General features: G+C 35.1%; 1 protein-coding gene across 20 annotated transcripts in view; it reads right to left on the bottom strand.

The window, feature by feature from the left end:
* Positions 1–17297, bottom strand: part of Pard3 (par-3 family cell polarity regulator) — a 660013-nt gene that overhangs the window by 233929 nt on the left and 408787 nt on the right. For all 20 annotated transcript variants that reach the window (XM_027928488.3, XM_027928495.3, XM_071599891.1 and 17 more), the window contains 2 exons: positions 7036–7224; positions 6106–6276 (listed from right to left, as the gene is read on the bottom strand). In XM_027928488.3, the coding sequence (XP_027784289.2) occupies positions 6106–6276; positions 7036–7224 (360 nt within the window). The remainder of the gene's footprint in view (positions 1–6105; positions 6277–7035; positions 7225–17297) is intronic.

Here is a 17297-nt window from a genome sequence, read left to right as displayed (position 1 = left end):
TACTTTTATAATCAGAAAATAATAAATGCTTTTTAATAACAAAAAAACTGGATACTGTCCAGTGAATATGCTTTTCATTATATACTTGGCATATTCTCCTTTTCTTAAGAAAAGTTAAAATCTTGATTTCTTCTAAAGAAACTAATACAATTTCTGTAGGGTTTAGTAAAATCTCATTTTGATCTACATTAGTGGGTAAATGACATTTTTCACATAAAGAAAATGTATCCTACCATCTCCACCATAAACACTGAAAAGCTGGCCTAGGTATGGCCCCAATCCCCTTCAGCCAATCTAAAACTAGATCCTAGTTAGCAATTAGCAAGATCTTATTATTTGATATTCAGACTTTATGAGCATATTCTTTTCCATTTTATCCCCAATGCCTGGTAGAGATCAGGCACTGGCTGAATAATTTACTTAATAAATTCATTCCTCAGAAAAGTGTATGACTCAGATTTTCCTTAAAATGATAAACTAGGTTACATGAAAGAAGGCCTTCAAAACTGAGGACATAGCACCATGTTGAAATCAAATGACATTTAACCTAGATTACAATTATATGTGCTAGAAAATGCCAGCATCCAAAGGATACTAAGCAAATAATAAAAAGATAGGTTTTACTTTGGGGGGAGAGTAGAGGGAGTTTTAAGATACAGTTTCAGGTTCTGCTTTCATGTAGGACAACATTTAACTTCCTCCACATTCCTACTGGCAACAGCAAGAAAGGTGAAATAAACTCCCTAAGTCATCGTGCCTGTATGTTGTAGAACAAAATCAGTTGATTCTGTCTGACACTAAAGCCCATGCTTTCCTTGTATGCTACTTTCCAATACAACTGGGATATAGATTGCCTGAACAACATGATTGATTAGATCTGCTCACCTGTGTAAGAGGCATGGACAACTTGCTTCTAAATTACTGTCAGTGTGTTGGCCTCGCAACCATTAAGCAAATCATTTGACCTCTCAGCATCTATTCCTAATTCATACAATGAAGAGAACCATAAATGATACTTTAGGCCTTTTTCTATTCTAATACAGATTTCTAATTCTAAGAGGATCAAATCTAGAGAAAGAATTCCTTCTAATTCATTCTTATTCTTTGATGACTACATCCCTCAATATGGGGTCTAACTCAAAAACTCACATGGTAATATTCCCTACCAGAACTTAGAGAAGGCTTACATAAAATCACTTCTAACAGAAAACAATAAAATAACTGGAATCTATGTTAAATTACAGTAATTTCTACAAATATTAATATCCTTAAGTTATTTAAAATCTGCATAATTCTCATACACAAGTTATTTTCAATATTAAAGGAATGATATCAGGCATTTACTCCCAGCCTCCCCCACTTTATTTCATTCTTCAACAAATTTTTCCTTTGGGGTAAGCTATACAATTTTTCTCTTTTTGCTTTGTGCATTCCAAAGCTGAAACAATGGAAAAGAATGTCAGGACTTAAAAATTCATTTCTAAACAAAATTACAGCATCCTCCAGGAGCATACAACACAGGGAAGCCATTTCTATTTCTTTGAAAATAAACAATGATTGCTTTATGACTTTTTGGTTTGTTTTTTTTTTTTTTTCAGTACTAGGAATTGAACTTAGGGCCTGGCACATGCTAAAAAAGTGGTTCTACCACTGAGCTACATCTACAGCCCTTTTTAATTGGATTTTGAGACAGGGTCTCCTTAAGTTGTCCAAGCTAACCTTGATTCACCCCTCCCAATTGCAGGAATTATAGGTATAGGTCACTACACTGGTATAAAATGTGTTTAAAGGTAGTTAAGGAAGAGCATGAGATCTAAGAAAGAAAGCAAAGAAAATGCAGAATCTCTGCCAAAAATTCATTTTCTTACCTCGTTCAATGGTTATTTTAGAACTCTAGTCTCTAATACTAACTATGTTCTTTTTTTTTTTTTTAATGCAACATTCTAGGGCTGTTACCGTCATCATTCATTGACATGTTGGGCCCTGGATTGATATCCATGACAGATAGATCAGAGCACAGTAGATGGACAACTTCCTGGCAGTCTCAGTATTAACAGTTCCAGTGAAAGAAACCATGATAAGTGACAGGGCTGCTGGACGAAGGTGGGTACACAGGGCTATGGAAATATTTGGGGAGAGAAAACCAAAATCGAAAGGCAACGTTGAGTTTGAGAAAGGAGCACTGAGGAGCTGCAGCAGACTGCACAGAGGGAATGAAAGGGTATGGATTCCAGATCACGCACATCCTATGGGCGTGTGATGGGCTCACATCTCTCCTGGAGATGCGGGAGTTCATGAAGGGATTTCAGCAGGGACTGACATGAGTATCTTGCTTTCTAGAAACATGTCCCTTACTGCAGTGCAGAGCACGAACTGAGGGAGACAGCCTGACTGTACAGAAACTTTCAGGGAAATACATCAGTGAGCTTGGGAAGATGATGGGCTCTGAATCCAAGCAATGGCAGGAAAAATGGAGAAGAGTCGGCTGGGTAGAGAAAGATTCCCAAGGCCAAAGTTAGAGACACAGTGAAGGCACCTGAGAGCACAAGAGAGACCCCAGCTCTCTGGCTTCTATTCCTGAAGCAATGGCCATGCCTTGGGAATTAGGAACCTGAGAGACATGCCAGTGAATATGTCTGTGGGCAATTGGATGGAGGAATCTGGAGCTCCAAGAGAGTTTTAGGGGATTCATCACCAATCACCACTCGTCATAATCCCTTGATACCCACAGGAATACATGACCCTTGCACATACCAAACTCCAAGGATGCTCAAGTCCTTTTGCATAAAATGGCATAATATTTGCCTAGAACATTCTCCCATACACTTTAAATCATCTCTATTTATAATAATGCATTATTTATGATAATGAAAATAATGTAAATGTGATATAAAGAATTGTTATACTGTATTGTTTAGGGAATAATGACCCCCCAAAAAAATCTGTACATGACCACTGCAGAGACAGTTGGTTGAATCCCTAGATGTGAAACCCATGAAGAGGAAGGGCCAACTGCGTAGGCGGTAACAGATGATCATGGAGTGGAGATTAGAAAGAGAGCAGGTAAAGCTGTGAGAAACAATAAAACAAGAAGCAGGATAAAAGAACCCTTAAAGGAAAGAGAACAGACAGACTTCAGACTCGAGCAGTAGAAAAATAGAGAGTGCAGGTAAGGAAGCATTCTGAGAATAAGGTGATAATCCTGAAAGGTCAACAAAACAGATTGAGAAAGTAGCATCTAGCATGACAGAAGTGCTGCATTGGGACTAATGTTAGTGGAATGCAGGGTTTTAAAATGAAACCTAGAGAGGAAAGTCAACAAATAAATTTAAAGAAAACATTAAAGTAATGTGCAACACTTTCATGTGTAGGAAGGAAAGATGCCCAAAGTACATAAGGTTTTCTTTTGCAAATTCTCATCTTATGTACCTGAAAGTATATAAACCCTTAAAGAAGAGACAATAAAATATCTTTCTGTGATATTCTTGCAGACTGGACTACATGGGTGACAAATATACCTGGAAGGGGAGAACTCAAACACGTTATTTTGGCTCAAGGTTTATTCGTGACAGCAAGATGTCCTAGGCTTATATCAATATTTATAGTAACATAATTTACACATACTCCCCCAGCGCTTCAGGGAGAAGGTTTTCCTAACCTAATATAAGCACAACAGCAGCAAAATCATGTCTTACGCCTTATGGGAAGCTGAATTGAGCTCTTCTGTCTTCATATAATTCTTTAGTTAAACCCTGTCAGGACAAAAGGCTTCTTGCTAGTATTACAAAGAAAGCACAGCACTCATGATAAGATTTTTTTGATATAATTGCTTTATAAGCTTACACTGTCCTAAGAAATAGTAATAACCAGCAATGTACGAAAATGATACCATAAGGAATATTGAATATTAAACTCTATTACTGTCTATTGCAGCTGTTCCCTTACTTAAATCATTTTCATTCACATAAATTCACACGCAGAAGTAAATGCAACACACAGATATTTCAATGGGATTCCAATTTCATGTGTTTTACAGGGCAACAGGGAATAAAATCAGTGCTTTTATCAAAACATTTTCAGGCTGGTGCAGGTTTGCTTCACTACTGTTTGGGGAACAATAGGGAATAATCTAAATGAGATGAAAGTAGAATGCTGATCTCCAGTTCATTTCTGACTTAAGCTCCCCTATAACATTCGATGTTGTCTGTGAAAGAAAGTTTTGAGGTGTCACACATTTTAATATGTTTTTAAAAAGCCTAAGAAATTGATATACTGGCCAGAAAATACATGTTTGATAAGAAAAGACACCATCTATTTTATTTACTGCTGTTGTTTCTAGGATCTATTACATTTTCTGAACTATACTAGATGCTCAATAAATATCTGTTGAATGAATACTGTTCTCTGGAATTTGAAAGGAAAAAGATCTAATAAGCCAAATTGTGTCTTATAAACATACTATTGACAATTTTTCATGTAGCACTTTGTTATTGATTTGGGAAACATTAAAAACTGTTATTCAAGAATAACAGTTCAGAGGGGATGGGGCTGTGGCTCAGTGGTAGAGTGTTTGCCTAGCATGCGTGAGGCCCTGGGTTCGATTCTCAGCACCACATATAAATAAATAAAATAAAGGTCCATTTACAACTAAATATATGTCTTTTAAAAAAATAACAGTTCAGGAAGAAGGGATGTTGTTCAGTGGTAAAGTGCTTATCTATCATGTGTGAGACCCTAGGTTCAATCACCAGCACTCAAAATAAATATATATTTATATATTAAAATAACAGATATAGTATATGTTGGCTTATTTGGGGAAGCAGATGGTCAGGCCCTTCCAGAGAATTGCCTATGTTTTTCTACGCACTCCTAATTCTATACTGCAGCACTTTTTTCTCCCATTGGTGGGGATCAAACCCAGGATGCCAGGCACACTTTCACCAAATACTGAACAGATAAATCTAGGGGTCCCTTTTCTGAATTGGGAACAAATTCCTCCTGCTGAGAATGGAGAATGAAGAGCTACAACCCCCACTCTTGACTGGCATGACAAAGAAGCTTAGAGGCTTAGAGAGAGGCCCATACTTCCTCAAACCTGTGTAGCACAGACAACTAAATATCCACAGGTGCATTTCCAATTTCTGATCTCACTTCACTGTCTCTTCTTTAACAGTTCTGCTCACCTTCAGGGATTGCAAAGGGGGAACTTTTGGAACCATAGATTTCTTCTATTTTCCTTCAAAACTGACTTTCAATAAAACCTAATTTTCTACCATTTTGACTCCAATATCTCTGGAGCTCAGAGCACACCGTAGCCAAGCCTCTTTCACTCAGGGTAGTATTGATGTCATCTGGTAACACATTTAGAACCAAAATTGGTATTAAGAAGCACAAATCTTGGGCTGGGGATGTGGCTCAAGCAGTAGCGCGCTTGTCTGGCATGCTCGGGGCGCTGGGTTCCATCCTCAGCACCACATAAAAATAAAATAAAGATGTTGTGTCCACCGAAAACTAAAAAATAAATATTAAAAAATTCTTTCTCTCTGTCTCTCTTTTCTTTTTTTTTTTTTAAAAAAAGCACAAATCTCTGAAAAAGCAGCCACTCAGGTGAAAAGGGGAAACCAGGGTAGGGAAGGGGCTTCCTCCACTGACAGAAGAACAACATGGGAGAAAACCAGACTATCTTATTTCATAAGAGGCATCCCATGTAAGATAAACAAGTGAATAACAGCTGTTTCCCTTCAGAGAGAACAGTTGTATCACCACCTGGTAGAACTCAGCTTAAGAGAGCAGAAACTACGGGCTTAGAGGAGTAAGGTGTGGCCCTGTTTTCCAGAAGAGAACTCTGCTGTCTCTGGGTGCCTCAGAGATAGTGTCATCGGGTGAGTTAGAAACAGGAACATTATACTTAGAAATATTTTGATCACAATTAAGAAAACTAATCCCATTCTAATAACAAAACAATACAACTATAGCAAGCCAAAATAATGTATGGTCTTTTGAGGTAAGGTCCTGGAACCTGCCATTCTTTGTCCAATGTTAGGAAAGAAATGAGCCTTATTGTAGTTTCAGATACTAGCGCCTTTGGTGTTTTATATTTTTTACCTCATTGCACTTGCTTATTCGCCTCGCCACAATAAGCTGGATCATTCCTCGTTTATTTCCTTCAGTGGACATAGACCTTCTTAGGGTTTCCATGGCATCTTGGTTTGTCTTGCCCAACAGGGATTCTCCATTTACTGCTATCAGTTGGTCATTCACCCGCAGCCTTCCATCCTGGGAAGAAAACAGGTAAAATAAGTGGTGGTTAAATAGTCTGCTATAAAAGAAATTGCTTTCCCTTTAGTTAAAAAAAAAAAAAATTAAAACTAAACTAAAAATAGTGGGGGTGGGGGCTTTAATCCTAGTGGATTATGCCCAATTGAACACTAGCATAATGAAGTCTAAGCAGCCATTGTAGCCTGGGTCTATTTCAATCATTTACACATTTGTAAATCAAGTCATTATCATAATCTGTTTACCAAAATAGCATACTAATTCAAAGGACACAAAGTGATTACTTTCTTGCTTCCAGAAACACCCATAGAGATTATTTACAACCCAAGACATGTAAAAGCTCCAGGCGATTAGACAATTGCAGAGAAGTGCCCCCTTACCAAACAGCCAGGAAATTTTCTCTGCGCTGAGAAATAGAACAAGTGACCCACAAGCAGGAGAGGGAAGGGGAAAAGATTAACCTTTACTATATGCCAGGACCTATGGTAAGTCTTTGCATAGATTATCATCACTTAAGCAGCATGATTATGGGTTGTAGGTTCTGTGAGATTAAAAATGCAGAGTTGAAGTTATAGATTTCATTCCCAAATGATACAGCATTAAGATTTCTCTTAATTATTTGATCAGGAATGGGATATTGTTTAAAGAATTAAAAAATCATTCAAAAACATCTGTTAACTGAATATACTTCCTACACAGGATAGGAATTAAACATTTTTGTTAGTGGGCATATACTTGGTAAAGTTGACATGCGCTTACTTTAGATGCTGCTCCACCATTAATAATGGACTTGACGAAGATTCCCAAATCTGCATGGTTCTCTTTGGACCGGTTACCTTTGACACTGACACCAAGACCAGCAGATCCTGAATCGTTAAGTGGAACTTCAAATGTAAGAAATTCCCTGGTGCCATCAGGTGTGAGAACAATATCTTCATCTTCTGCTTTCTAATAGGGGACAAAATTGCATAGCATTATATTCAAGTGTTTCTTTCTCACCATTATTGTTTTAAAGATTGCTAATGAGCAGTTCTTTAACTGCAGACCCAATATTTCCACTAAAGCTCCATGACAAGATTCATGATAGCAGTGCATCTGCACCCCCTCCAGATGATTCCTGAAACCAGCTGCTAATATTTTCAGAAACACTTATTACAATATTAAAACAAACCTAAAGCAGATTCTGAGAAAAGGAAGTCGGGGGGCTGCGGAAAGACTGGAGGCATGGAGCTTCCTAGTGTTTTAGATTTATTTTTATTAGCCTGTTTATATACTTTAAACCACAAGAAAAATCAGCAACAACAGAAGTCAAAATAAATGAATATAGTTCATTTGCCCCCTTTCTCTTTTTTTGCGGGGGGGGGAAGAGAGACCAGTATCAGAGATTGAATTTGGGTGCACTCAACCATAGAGCCACATCCCTCTTTTCGTATTTTATTTAGAGACAGGATCTCACTGAGTTGCTTAGCACTTTGCTTTTGCTGAAGCTCGCTTTGAACTCATGATCCTCCTGCCTCAGCCTTCAAAGCTGCTGGGATTACAGGCGTGCGATATCCTGCCCAGCCACTTTTCTCTTCATAATAGTAATTTGCAGTGTTATTAATAGCTCCATGTCCACTATGGTGTATTTTTTTTATTCACAAACTATAATAAATCCTGATGACAAAAAGTCAGCAGAAAAAAGAATTCAGGTTTAGAGACCCTACAGAGTTTTAACCTTTGACACCTATAAGACAAAGTAGACAGAAACCCACATCTGGGGAAAAGTTTGCACAATACTATATTATGAATACAGATGATGACTATTATCAGGAAACGTTTTTTAATCAATTTTTGTTTAATTTGTTACATATCAAGTATGAATTTCATAATCATAGTCACCAAGTATAAAAGACTTTTTAAATACATTTAAAATATGCAAATGCTTACTCATCTCCCTTACAACAGAGAGAAATTTAATGTAATGAAACTTGTCAATGAAATATGGTGAGATGATACATTCTGTCAATAAGAAATGTTCCACTCTAGAAGAAGCAGCACTCTGCCCTCTGATCTCCTCTTCAGTAATCTCACCAGGGCCAAAGCTCCACCTACCATCTCTCTACATGCCAGCACTCTACATAAGTTCAGTATTTCCAACCCCAGGATTGGTATGTAGCATAGACTCTTCCCATCAAAACTAAATACCTTATCCATTCCTGCAATCTATTCTTCTTTCTCCTCCTCCTCCTCCTCTATTCCCAATTTTGAAACATTTATTTAGTATCCAATTAGTCAATCAAACCAGATTTGCCAAATTATAATAGAAAAACAGTAGACCTATGATGGTACATAGTATCATTTAGAAAGACTGATCTTTTAAACAGTTTTCAACTACACAATGAAAGTTGTTAGAGAGAATGGAAAATGAATTGATATCACTTTTCTTTACATCTTACCATATTTTTTAAAAATTTTCTAAGAATTAGAATCAATCTAATAATTACAAAATTATTCTTAATGGAAATTTGGAGATTTCATATGTAACTTCAGATGTGTTGATTAGATTAAATAATTTTTGGATGTACAGTACTTATCTGTAAGGATGTTTATATTATCGTAATAAGCAATATGCTATTTTTAAATCTTCAAATCCTTAATAATGTCATTTGAAAAGTAATGTTTCTAATTTATTAATGTTTGATATTAATATTTTATAGTAGGTCTTTTTCTTTTCTTTTCTGGTACTGGGGATCAAACCTCACACAACAGACAAGTGTTCTATCACTGAGCCACATTCCCAGCCCCCAGAAGTACAGTCCTTGTGCCATCTCAAAGGATTGCCTGACAGTAAGGGGAAGGGAGTTTTCAAAAAAAGAAGCACTATTGTTTTGGAAACATGAGTACTATGTAATTAAGAATGAAAAACAAGTTGAAAAGATACAGGACAATAGCAATACTACCTATGCAGAAGAATCACATTTCAGCATCAAAATCCAAAGAAAGCATAACCTGCTCATTATAAAAGCGTTTGTATCTTTAAAATATTCCCTGAGAACAACTGTAACTCAAATAAAATCAATGTATTAGAAATAAAGATCAAATACTCACATGAAAATATCGATAACCTATCAAACATTTATTATACAGAAGTAGCTTTATATACATATTTTCCTCTATAATCACAAAGGCTCATTTTATTTTTTATTTCTATCCATACATTAAACAGTACTAAATAATGACTTTGTGTGAATGAATAACACTACCTCTACTTAAAATCTACTATAAAAACATACCATCTGGGGCTGGTGGTGAAGCTCAGTGGTAGAAAGCTTAACAAAGGAAGGAAAGTGGGAAGGCAGGAGAGAGAAGGAGGAAGCCATGTGCAAGCACGGGTTCCACCCCCCCCCCCCACACACACAAAATAAATAAATAAATAAAAATGTTTAGAAGTAAAATATACCACAAAGGTAGATTTTGTATTTGAAACACAAAATAGCATTAATAGCTTCAAAACACAACACTGTCCCCTTCTACTTGAAATTCAGAAGTAACTGGAACATAAATTTATTTTGTAAATCAGTATCTTTGTTTCTGAAAAAAGAAACTGAAATTGAAAAGACAGAGAGTCCTGAGATGAACACACTTAGGGGTCATCATTTATGTTTACTTGCCTCAAATCTAAAAGGTTTTTAATTATCACTTACATATATGGAGCTTTTGTTCTTTTTTTTGCATTTACTGATTTTGACATTTCCTTAACATTTTACAGAGGCTTAAAATACTTATTTTCTTGTACTTTAAAAATAAAGACAAGGAGCTGACTAAATATATGAAGGAAAATTTTAATCAAGTTGGAATTATTTCCCAACTGCCTTACTTTGAACCCTTTTTAAAGATGACCACATAATGCATAGAGTAGTTTCATTTATTATGAAAAATGCAATATGAGAATAATCTTCCTTTTCAGCCCTCTTTATCAAGTCTTAAGTCATTATTATCATTAAAAATGTTAAAGTGAAACACTGTATGTTTCATTTGATATTTCATTATTAATCCATTTGGCTACCAACATAAGACTGAAATTAATGCCAGCTTTTAGAACTTAATTCTCTGGCAGCAAAACACTAAAAATCTGCTCTGCAAAAGCCATCTGAAATGCTACGCTACTGAGAACTTTCACAATGTCATACTAGTACAGGGATCTCTACCTTCCAAAATAAAATAGAACCTAATTTTCTATCACTTTGTTATTTATTCCATCCACATTACGTACTTTACCAACAGTTTCTTAGGCCAAGTTCTTTCTACAGACACGCAATACATATGTTTTTCCTAATTTTCCCTTCAAGTTATTTGTGTGTGGTCATATAAATCAAGCACATGTGTCATGGGTATCTCTCATGTACATACATGTAAGTATATCTTGAAAGTTTTTTTGTTTTGTTTTGTTTTTGTTCTGTTAGTTCTTCTTTTGCCCACTTATTCACTGACATTTCTGCCTTTTAATGACCAGCAAACAAAGGGCATTTTTGCTAAACATGTAAGAAACAGGGACCCTCCTGGGTGGACATTATGAATGCTATTTACTTTCCCACTATCGTCAGAAAAGAAGAAGAATGTATATTCATACCCACAGTGAGACTGAAAAATAATCACAACTGGCCTCCACCATGGCCCAGTTTTCCTTCTTTCACCAACAACAGACCTAATATCTATGGGGACATAGCTGCCCAGAAGTGGCTCAGAGTGTATATTCAACCCATAGCACAAGCCCATCTAAAGAAAAGGCAATGACAGTTGATTATGTAAAGCAACAGAAAAATAATCACATGAAATAATAATAATCACAAAAATAATCACATGATCTTGCGTGATATACAAGGATTTTGATTACCATGATAGGAGGCAAAAGAAATATGTTCCAAATACCATAAGACCATAAAATTATAGAAGTGACCACAGAATTTGATTTGAGCCTCGGCAAAGAAATAAATGACTCAGCAAATAATTTAGCGATCTTCTATAACTCCTTGATTTCTCTCTCAACATCAGCCCTTCTCCATTGTGGAAGTTTAAATGTAAAACATGGCATCCAACAATGTTGAAAGTGTGCTGAAGTGGGCATGTAACTTGCCGTGCTGGTGAATATGTAAAAGATACATTGTGGAAGCCAATTTGATAATAAAAACCTCTATAGTTTATATGTTACCTAACCCCCAAAAAGGTTACTGTTAGTAATACAGCCTAAAAAACTGATCATCTACAAAGATTTATCAATGAGGATGATGAAATTATGATAGCTAAAAACTAAATAGACAACTTACATATATGGCATTAAGTAAATTCAGATATAACTATACAGTAGAATATCAATCAGCCATTAAACTGTCTTACAAAAATATTTAGGGAAATTAAATGATATTTATGGCTAAGAAATTTTGTTTTATACTTTGGGTTTTCATAATATCCAAGACATCACTATACTGATGGGGAAAAATATTTAGTTATTAATCTCAAATGTTTACTCAAAAAAGTATTTATCTAAAGAAATATCAGACAAACACAAGCTGAGAGGCATTCTTAAGGCAATTTTCTCTTTAAAATTTAAATTTTACTTAAAGTAATTTGCTCTTAAAAATAAAACACAAAGACAAACTGAACAAATTTTTCATATTAGAGAGTTAAGTACATGAAAACTAAATGCAATCTATGTGTTTTACTGAGTTGAAAACTGAACCAGAATTCTACTCTTATTTATTATTTATTCACTTAATCTTGCATTCATTTGCACTGTAAAGGACAGTAATAGGTAGATATAGTAGTTACAATAATAATAAATCAATGCTAATTTAATGATTCTGATATTTTAATATAGTTATATAAAAAAAAGTCCTTCAGAGCTGGGGCTCAGAGGTAGTGCACTTGTCTGGCATGTGTGAGGCACATTAAAAAATATATATATATATTAAAAAGTCCTTTGTTCTTAGCACATACACTACACATAATCATTATGATTTCCTTAAAAATCATGAAAATATCTTTCTACTTTAATTTTCAAATAAGATTGTTTTAAAATGAGTTTGCATCAAGATTTTAAGGACTAGAGATAGAACACATTTTATAAGCAACAACACTGATGCACAAAACCAAACCATGAAGGTCAACATGATTTGTGTATGTTAGTTTCTTCAACAGAAACTAAAATTAAGGGGCTGGGGTTCTGGAGCTCACTGGTAGAACACTTGCAGTGCACATGTGAGGTACTGGGTTCAATCCTTAGCACCACATAAAAATAAATAAATAAAATAAAGGTATTGTGGCCACCTACAACTAAAAAAAATGTAAAAAAAAAAAAAAACCTAGAGTTTTGAATATTTCCACATGCATTAACTATTATTAAAATTAATTCACATTATAGGCCTAAAAAAGTGTTTAGTTTATAAATCTGAAGAGTTCCAGATGAAGAGGAATTGACTAACAAATTTATTCCCTAATAAGCATTTGTTTTGCCTGGCTCAACTCTTAAGTTATGGTAGGATAAAACACGGGGGCCTACACTTGATCTACTGTAACTATTAGTTAAATGGAACCTATTAATGACCATGCTTACTGACTCCAAGCTCATTAGATTTCAAAACTGAGGCTATAAACTTTCTGAAGTTACCCTATGAATATGTCCCCTGATCTTCAAGGAAGGTCCCAAGAAATCCCTAATATATTCCTGAGGTTTTTGTAGAAAAAGCCCAATAACTCATTTTAAAATGCATTTTGAATTCTTAAAATTCAAGTGTGTCACACCTTATTTTTATGGTCTAGTATCGTCTCTAAACTGTATTATGTTTTAAAGTTCTACTTTTACCCAACATCAGTCAATCTACTTAGCATACAGCTATAAGATTTTAGGGTTATCATTAAGAGTTCTTGGGGTCACACATTTTATAAACAGCAACACTGATGCACAAAACCAAATCATTGAGGTCAACATAATTTGTGTATGTTAGTTTCTTCAAAGGGGTCAAAGCAAGTATATATTAATCTATTTGAAGCATGGGAAAGAATCGGACATTTTGATAAGTTAAGGCCTCATAATAAATTCACATTATTGTGGTGGTTAATTTTAGGTGACAATGTAAATGGTGTTTTGGATGGGAATAACATTTAAAGCAATGAAATCTGAGTAGACTGCCCTCCATAATGGGGTTGGGCATCATCGGGTCAGCTGAAGGCCTAAAAGGAACAGAAACACCAGCCTCCCTGAGCAAGAATTCTTCAGCTGACTGTCTTTATTCTTCATCTTATCATTGGCTCCCTTGGGGCTCTACCTTGCCTGCCTTGAGAGTGGAATTATATCATCTCCTCTCAAGTTTTCAGCCACTCAACCCACTCTGCAAATGTGAACTTGCCAGCCTCCATAATGGCATGAGCCAGTTTCGTATAACAACACACACACACACACACACACACACTCTCATTCTCTCTCTCTCTCAACCCTAAAACTCCCAAATAATATCAAGTCCAATCCAGATATCCATATGAATTCCATACCAAGTGAAAAATCTATTCCCTACCAAGTAAATAAATTTCATAGACTTTCAAAAGAAAAGGAACTCATCCAGGACATGGAGCATGAGGCTTTGGACCTTTGCTAAAGAATTCAGCTTTCTATCCAATTTGAATGGGTAACCTTAACAAGATTCTAATCTCCTACCCCTAGTAACTTGTCCATTGCTAGGAAGATATACAGGAATTTTTTATCTTGGAAATTCAAAGGTCTACCAGACATTGACCCTATTCATCAAATCTTAATAATGTTTTATTTCTCAAACTAAATCAGCTGTAGGTAACTAACATAACTGATAAATTCATTGAACTTTTACTTGGGATAAATGCTGGAGCTAGGTATTATAGGGCATCTGTTCTCAAGATGCTTGAAATCACAAGGAAGTATAAAGGTTAAAGCAAGACAAAATCAATCTACAAATAAAAATAATAGAAACAAATATGATAAAGAATCAAAAAGGCAGAGAACTCTACATCTGGTCTGGGAAAGCCATATGAAACAGTAGGACTTTCAAGTTCCCATGGTCCATAAGGACAGGCAAAGGGGAGAGTAGTACAAGTAAGGAGAGGGTATCTGCAAGGTCAGTCAACAAAGTGGGAAAGGACAAAAGTGACTGTGGATCAGTGAACAGAAATCACCAATACGGAGCCCATGTCCCAATAGTGTCTACATATAATCCATTCCTAATATAAAAAAATTAAAAGAGATCTCTTCTCAACATGATGACTAATAAGATGTCATATAAACATGGAATTATTTTATTTTAATAAAATTCAATCATGTTTGTTGACATAACATGTGAAACTCATTACCTTACATATAAGTAGATATTTACTTATTTTTTTAAATTCCAGATACCAAATTGTTTCACAATAACCAATACTGAGGAGAAGCGAATTTTGCCTTGCAGATTCTGGAGTAAGACAACATGAGTTTATTCCTGCTCCAAGATTTAAAGCATCCTAAATTTAATTCTTTTTTTCTCCTGTTTTACAAAGGATAATATTACTAAGTCACAGACATAATAAAGATAAAATAACATAATGTACATAAAGAGCTTAGCACAAAAGGGAAAATCACAACAGATAAATGAATGTCAGTCATTAACGGCACTGTAATGTTACAAGCAATGTTCAAAACATGCAAGGGGTAACCAACTTCTTTTCTATGAGCCTGAATAAATCATATGTTACTCTAGACAGCAATAATATACGTCTTTCAAGAGAAAGAGAGAGAAAAAAAGATACAACTCCACCACAGGTAATTTTCCTGTGGTTTAAAGAGGATACACCATGTTTTCTTCCTAAATCAACCCTACGGAATGAGTATTGGGAATTAAGACTCAGATTTGTTGTAAAATCATTGATATATTTGCCCCCCTCACTAGGTTGGAGGGGTATAATTTAGGATTTCACTAACCTAGCCTCCAAAAAAAAGAAAACCAATAAAAAGAGTAAAGTCTTAACATGGAGTTTTTCTTGAGTTCCGCTATGTGTCAAGCATTGGCAATATTTTAAGTTCATGAAAAAGACTTTTGCCAGAAAAAGGTACAAAGAAAGGCAAAGATTCAGCCTCCACCAATTTATTTAAACATTAAATATTTTATAATTCAAAATGTTTTTGTATAGCCAGAGTTTAAAGAGAAACACAAATATAAAAGGACATATAAATTAAGAAGCAAAAATCTTTGTTGGAATTTAAAACTATGCTTTTGATTTAGTTTGGAAAACTTCTATTAGGAAAAAAGGGGTTTCCATTTACAATCAGAAGGCAGATACAAATATATATACCCTACTTATTTCTTTATCACAACTGTATGTTGCTCTGACGTGCGATTAAGAACACACAGGCTGGTGGATTGAACTGGCCCTTGAATCTCTTTTTCTTTTTGGTACCAGAGATTGAACCCATAAGCACCTTACCATTGAACTACATTCCCAGCCCTTTTCATTTTGTTATTTTCAGGCAGGGTCTAAATTGCTGAGCATCTCCCTAAATTACTAAGGCTGGCCTTGAACTTGTGATCCTCCTGCCTCAGACTCCTGATTCATTGGGATTACAGGATTCTTTGCCACCAGACCTGGTGGTCCTCATATTTTAAGGAAGGATCACAGGTAAACTTGCTTTTTTTCCTTTAGTGAACAAAAAGTTTGTGGCAAACCATCAGTTTCCTCAAGAGGACTGATTACATGTTTGGAAAGAACATGACTATTATTACTTGTTACACCATTATTTCCTATCTTAGAATGTTAGAAGTTAAAATATGTTGATTATGTGGGAAGTCAATCTATTTCCCAAAAAGTTCTATGCTGCTAAGATAGAACCACAAAGGAATGGCACTTCACACAAGGATCACAATGAAAATACTTACCTCTTCAGCTTGCAACTGTTTTAGGATGTAGTTATTGATATACCAAAAAAAGTGTGTGTGTGTGTGTGTGTGTGTGTGTGTGTGTATATATACACACACACACACACACACACACACAAATCTATATACATACATAGGTAGATCTTTTTCTCTTGACACACATGTAATCACATCCTGATAAACTCATTCTAATTTGAAAATATCATTGGTCAAAAAATGCAATTAATACACCTAATCTACTACACATCATAACTTACTCTAGCCTACTTTAAATGTGTTCAAAATATTTACAAAAGCCTGCATTTGGGCAAAATCATCTTTAACACAAGACCTATTACATAAAATGTTCTGAATAGCTCCTGTAACTTATTGAATAATATGCTGAAAGTGAAAAAATGAATGGTTGGCATAGGTATGTTTTTTGCACGATTGTTAAATTAAAAAATACTAAGAACTCTTATAGATGGTGTGTGTGTGTGTGTGTGTGTGTGTGTGTGTGTGTAATCTGTCAATTCATCATTCTCATACAGGCATTCATTACACAAAGAAATTTTCATATAATTTCTTTCAAAAAAAAGTCTAATACTTTTTTAGGTTAAAATTTATATGGAACCGGGATTTACTTTCATGTACACCAAGAGGAAGAAATCTAACTTTTTAAAGTGAATGTCAAGCTGGAGGTGCAGCTAAGTGGTAGAGCACGTGCTTAGCAGATACAAGGCTCTGGGTTCAATTTCCGGCACCAAAAAAAGAAAATATTTAATTTTACAAAGTGACTGGCCAACTGTTATAAACACTAAGTGACACATATTTTACCACTAAAAGATAAAATGCCATCTTTAAGATACATGCACATACATATACATACCATGTTTGTTTTCATAATTGCCAATCTGTTTGAAATGATCTACTTGTATATTCCTATAGTGATACAAAGCTGATTTAAATCCTTGGGTTTATATTATACACTGCCACAATTTCTGTCTTTTCAAATAATATAAATTATTCTCATACTTCACTTTAGTCTTTATAAGCAATCTGTTCAATTTCCCCTCATCCCTAGACTACATTCCCAATAGGCAATTACCACTGTGGTTTTGACCTATC

This window comes from Marmota flaviventris, chromosome 12, assembly GCF_047511675.1.
Source record: "Marmota flaviventris isolate mMarFla1 chromosome 12, mMarFla1.hap1, whole genome shotgun sequence".
Taxonomy (NCBI): Eukaryota; Metazoa; Chordata; class Mammalia; order Rodentia; family Sciuridae; genus Marmota; species Marmota flaviventris.
Note: the sequence above shows the minus strand (reverse complement) of the source record. Positions and strands in the feature narration are given on the sequence as shown.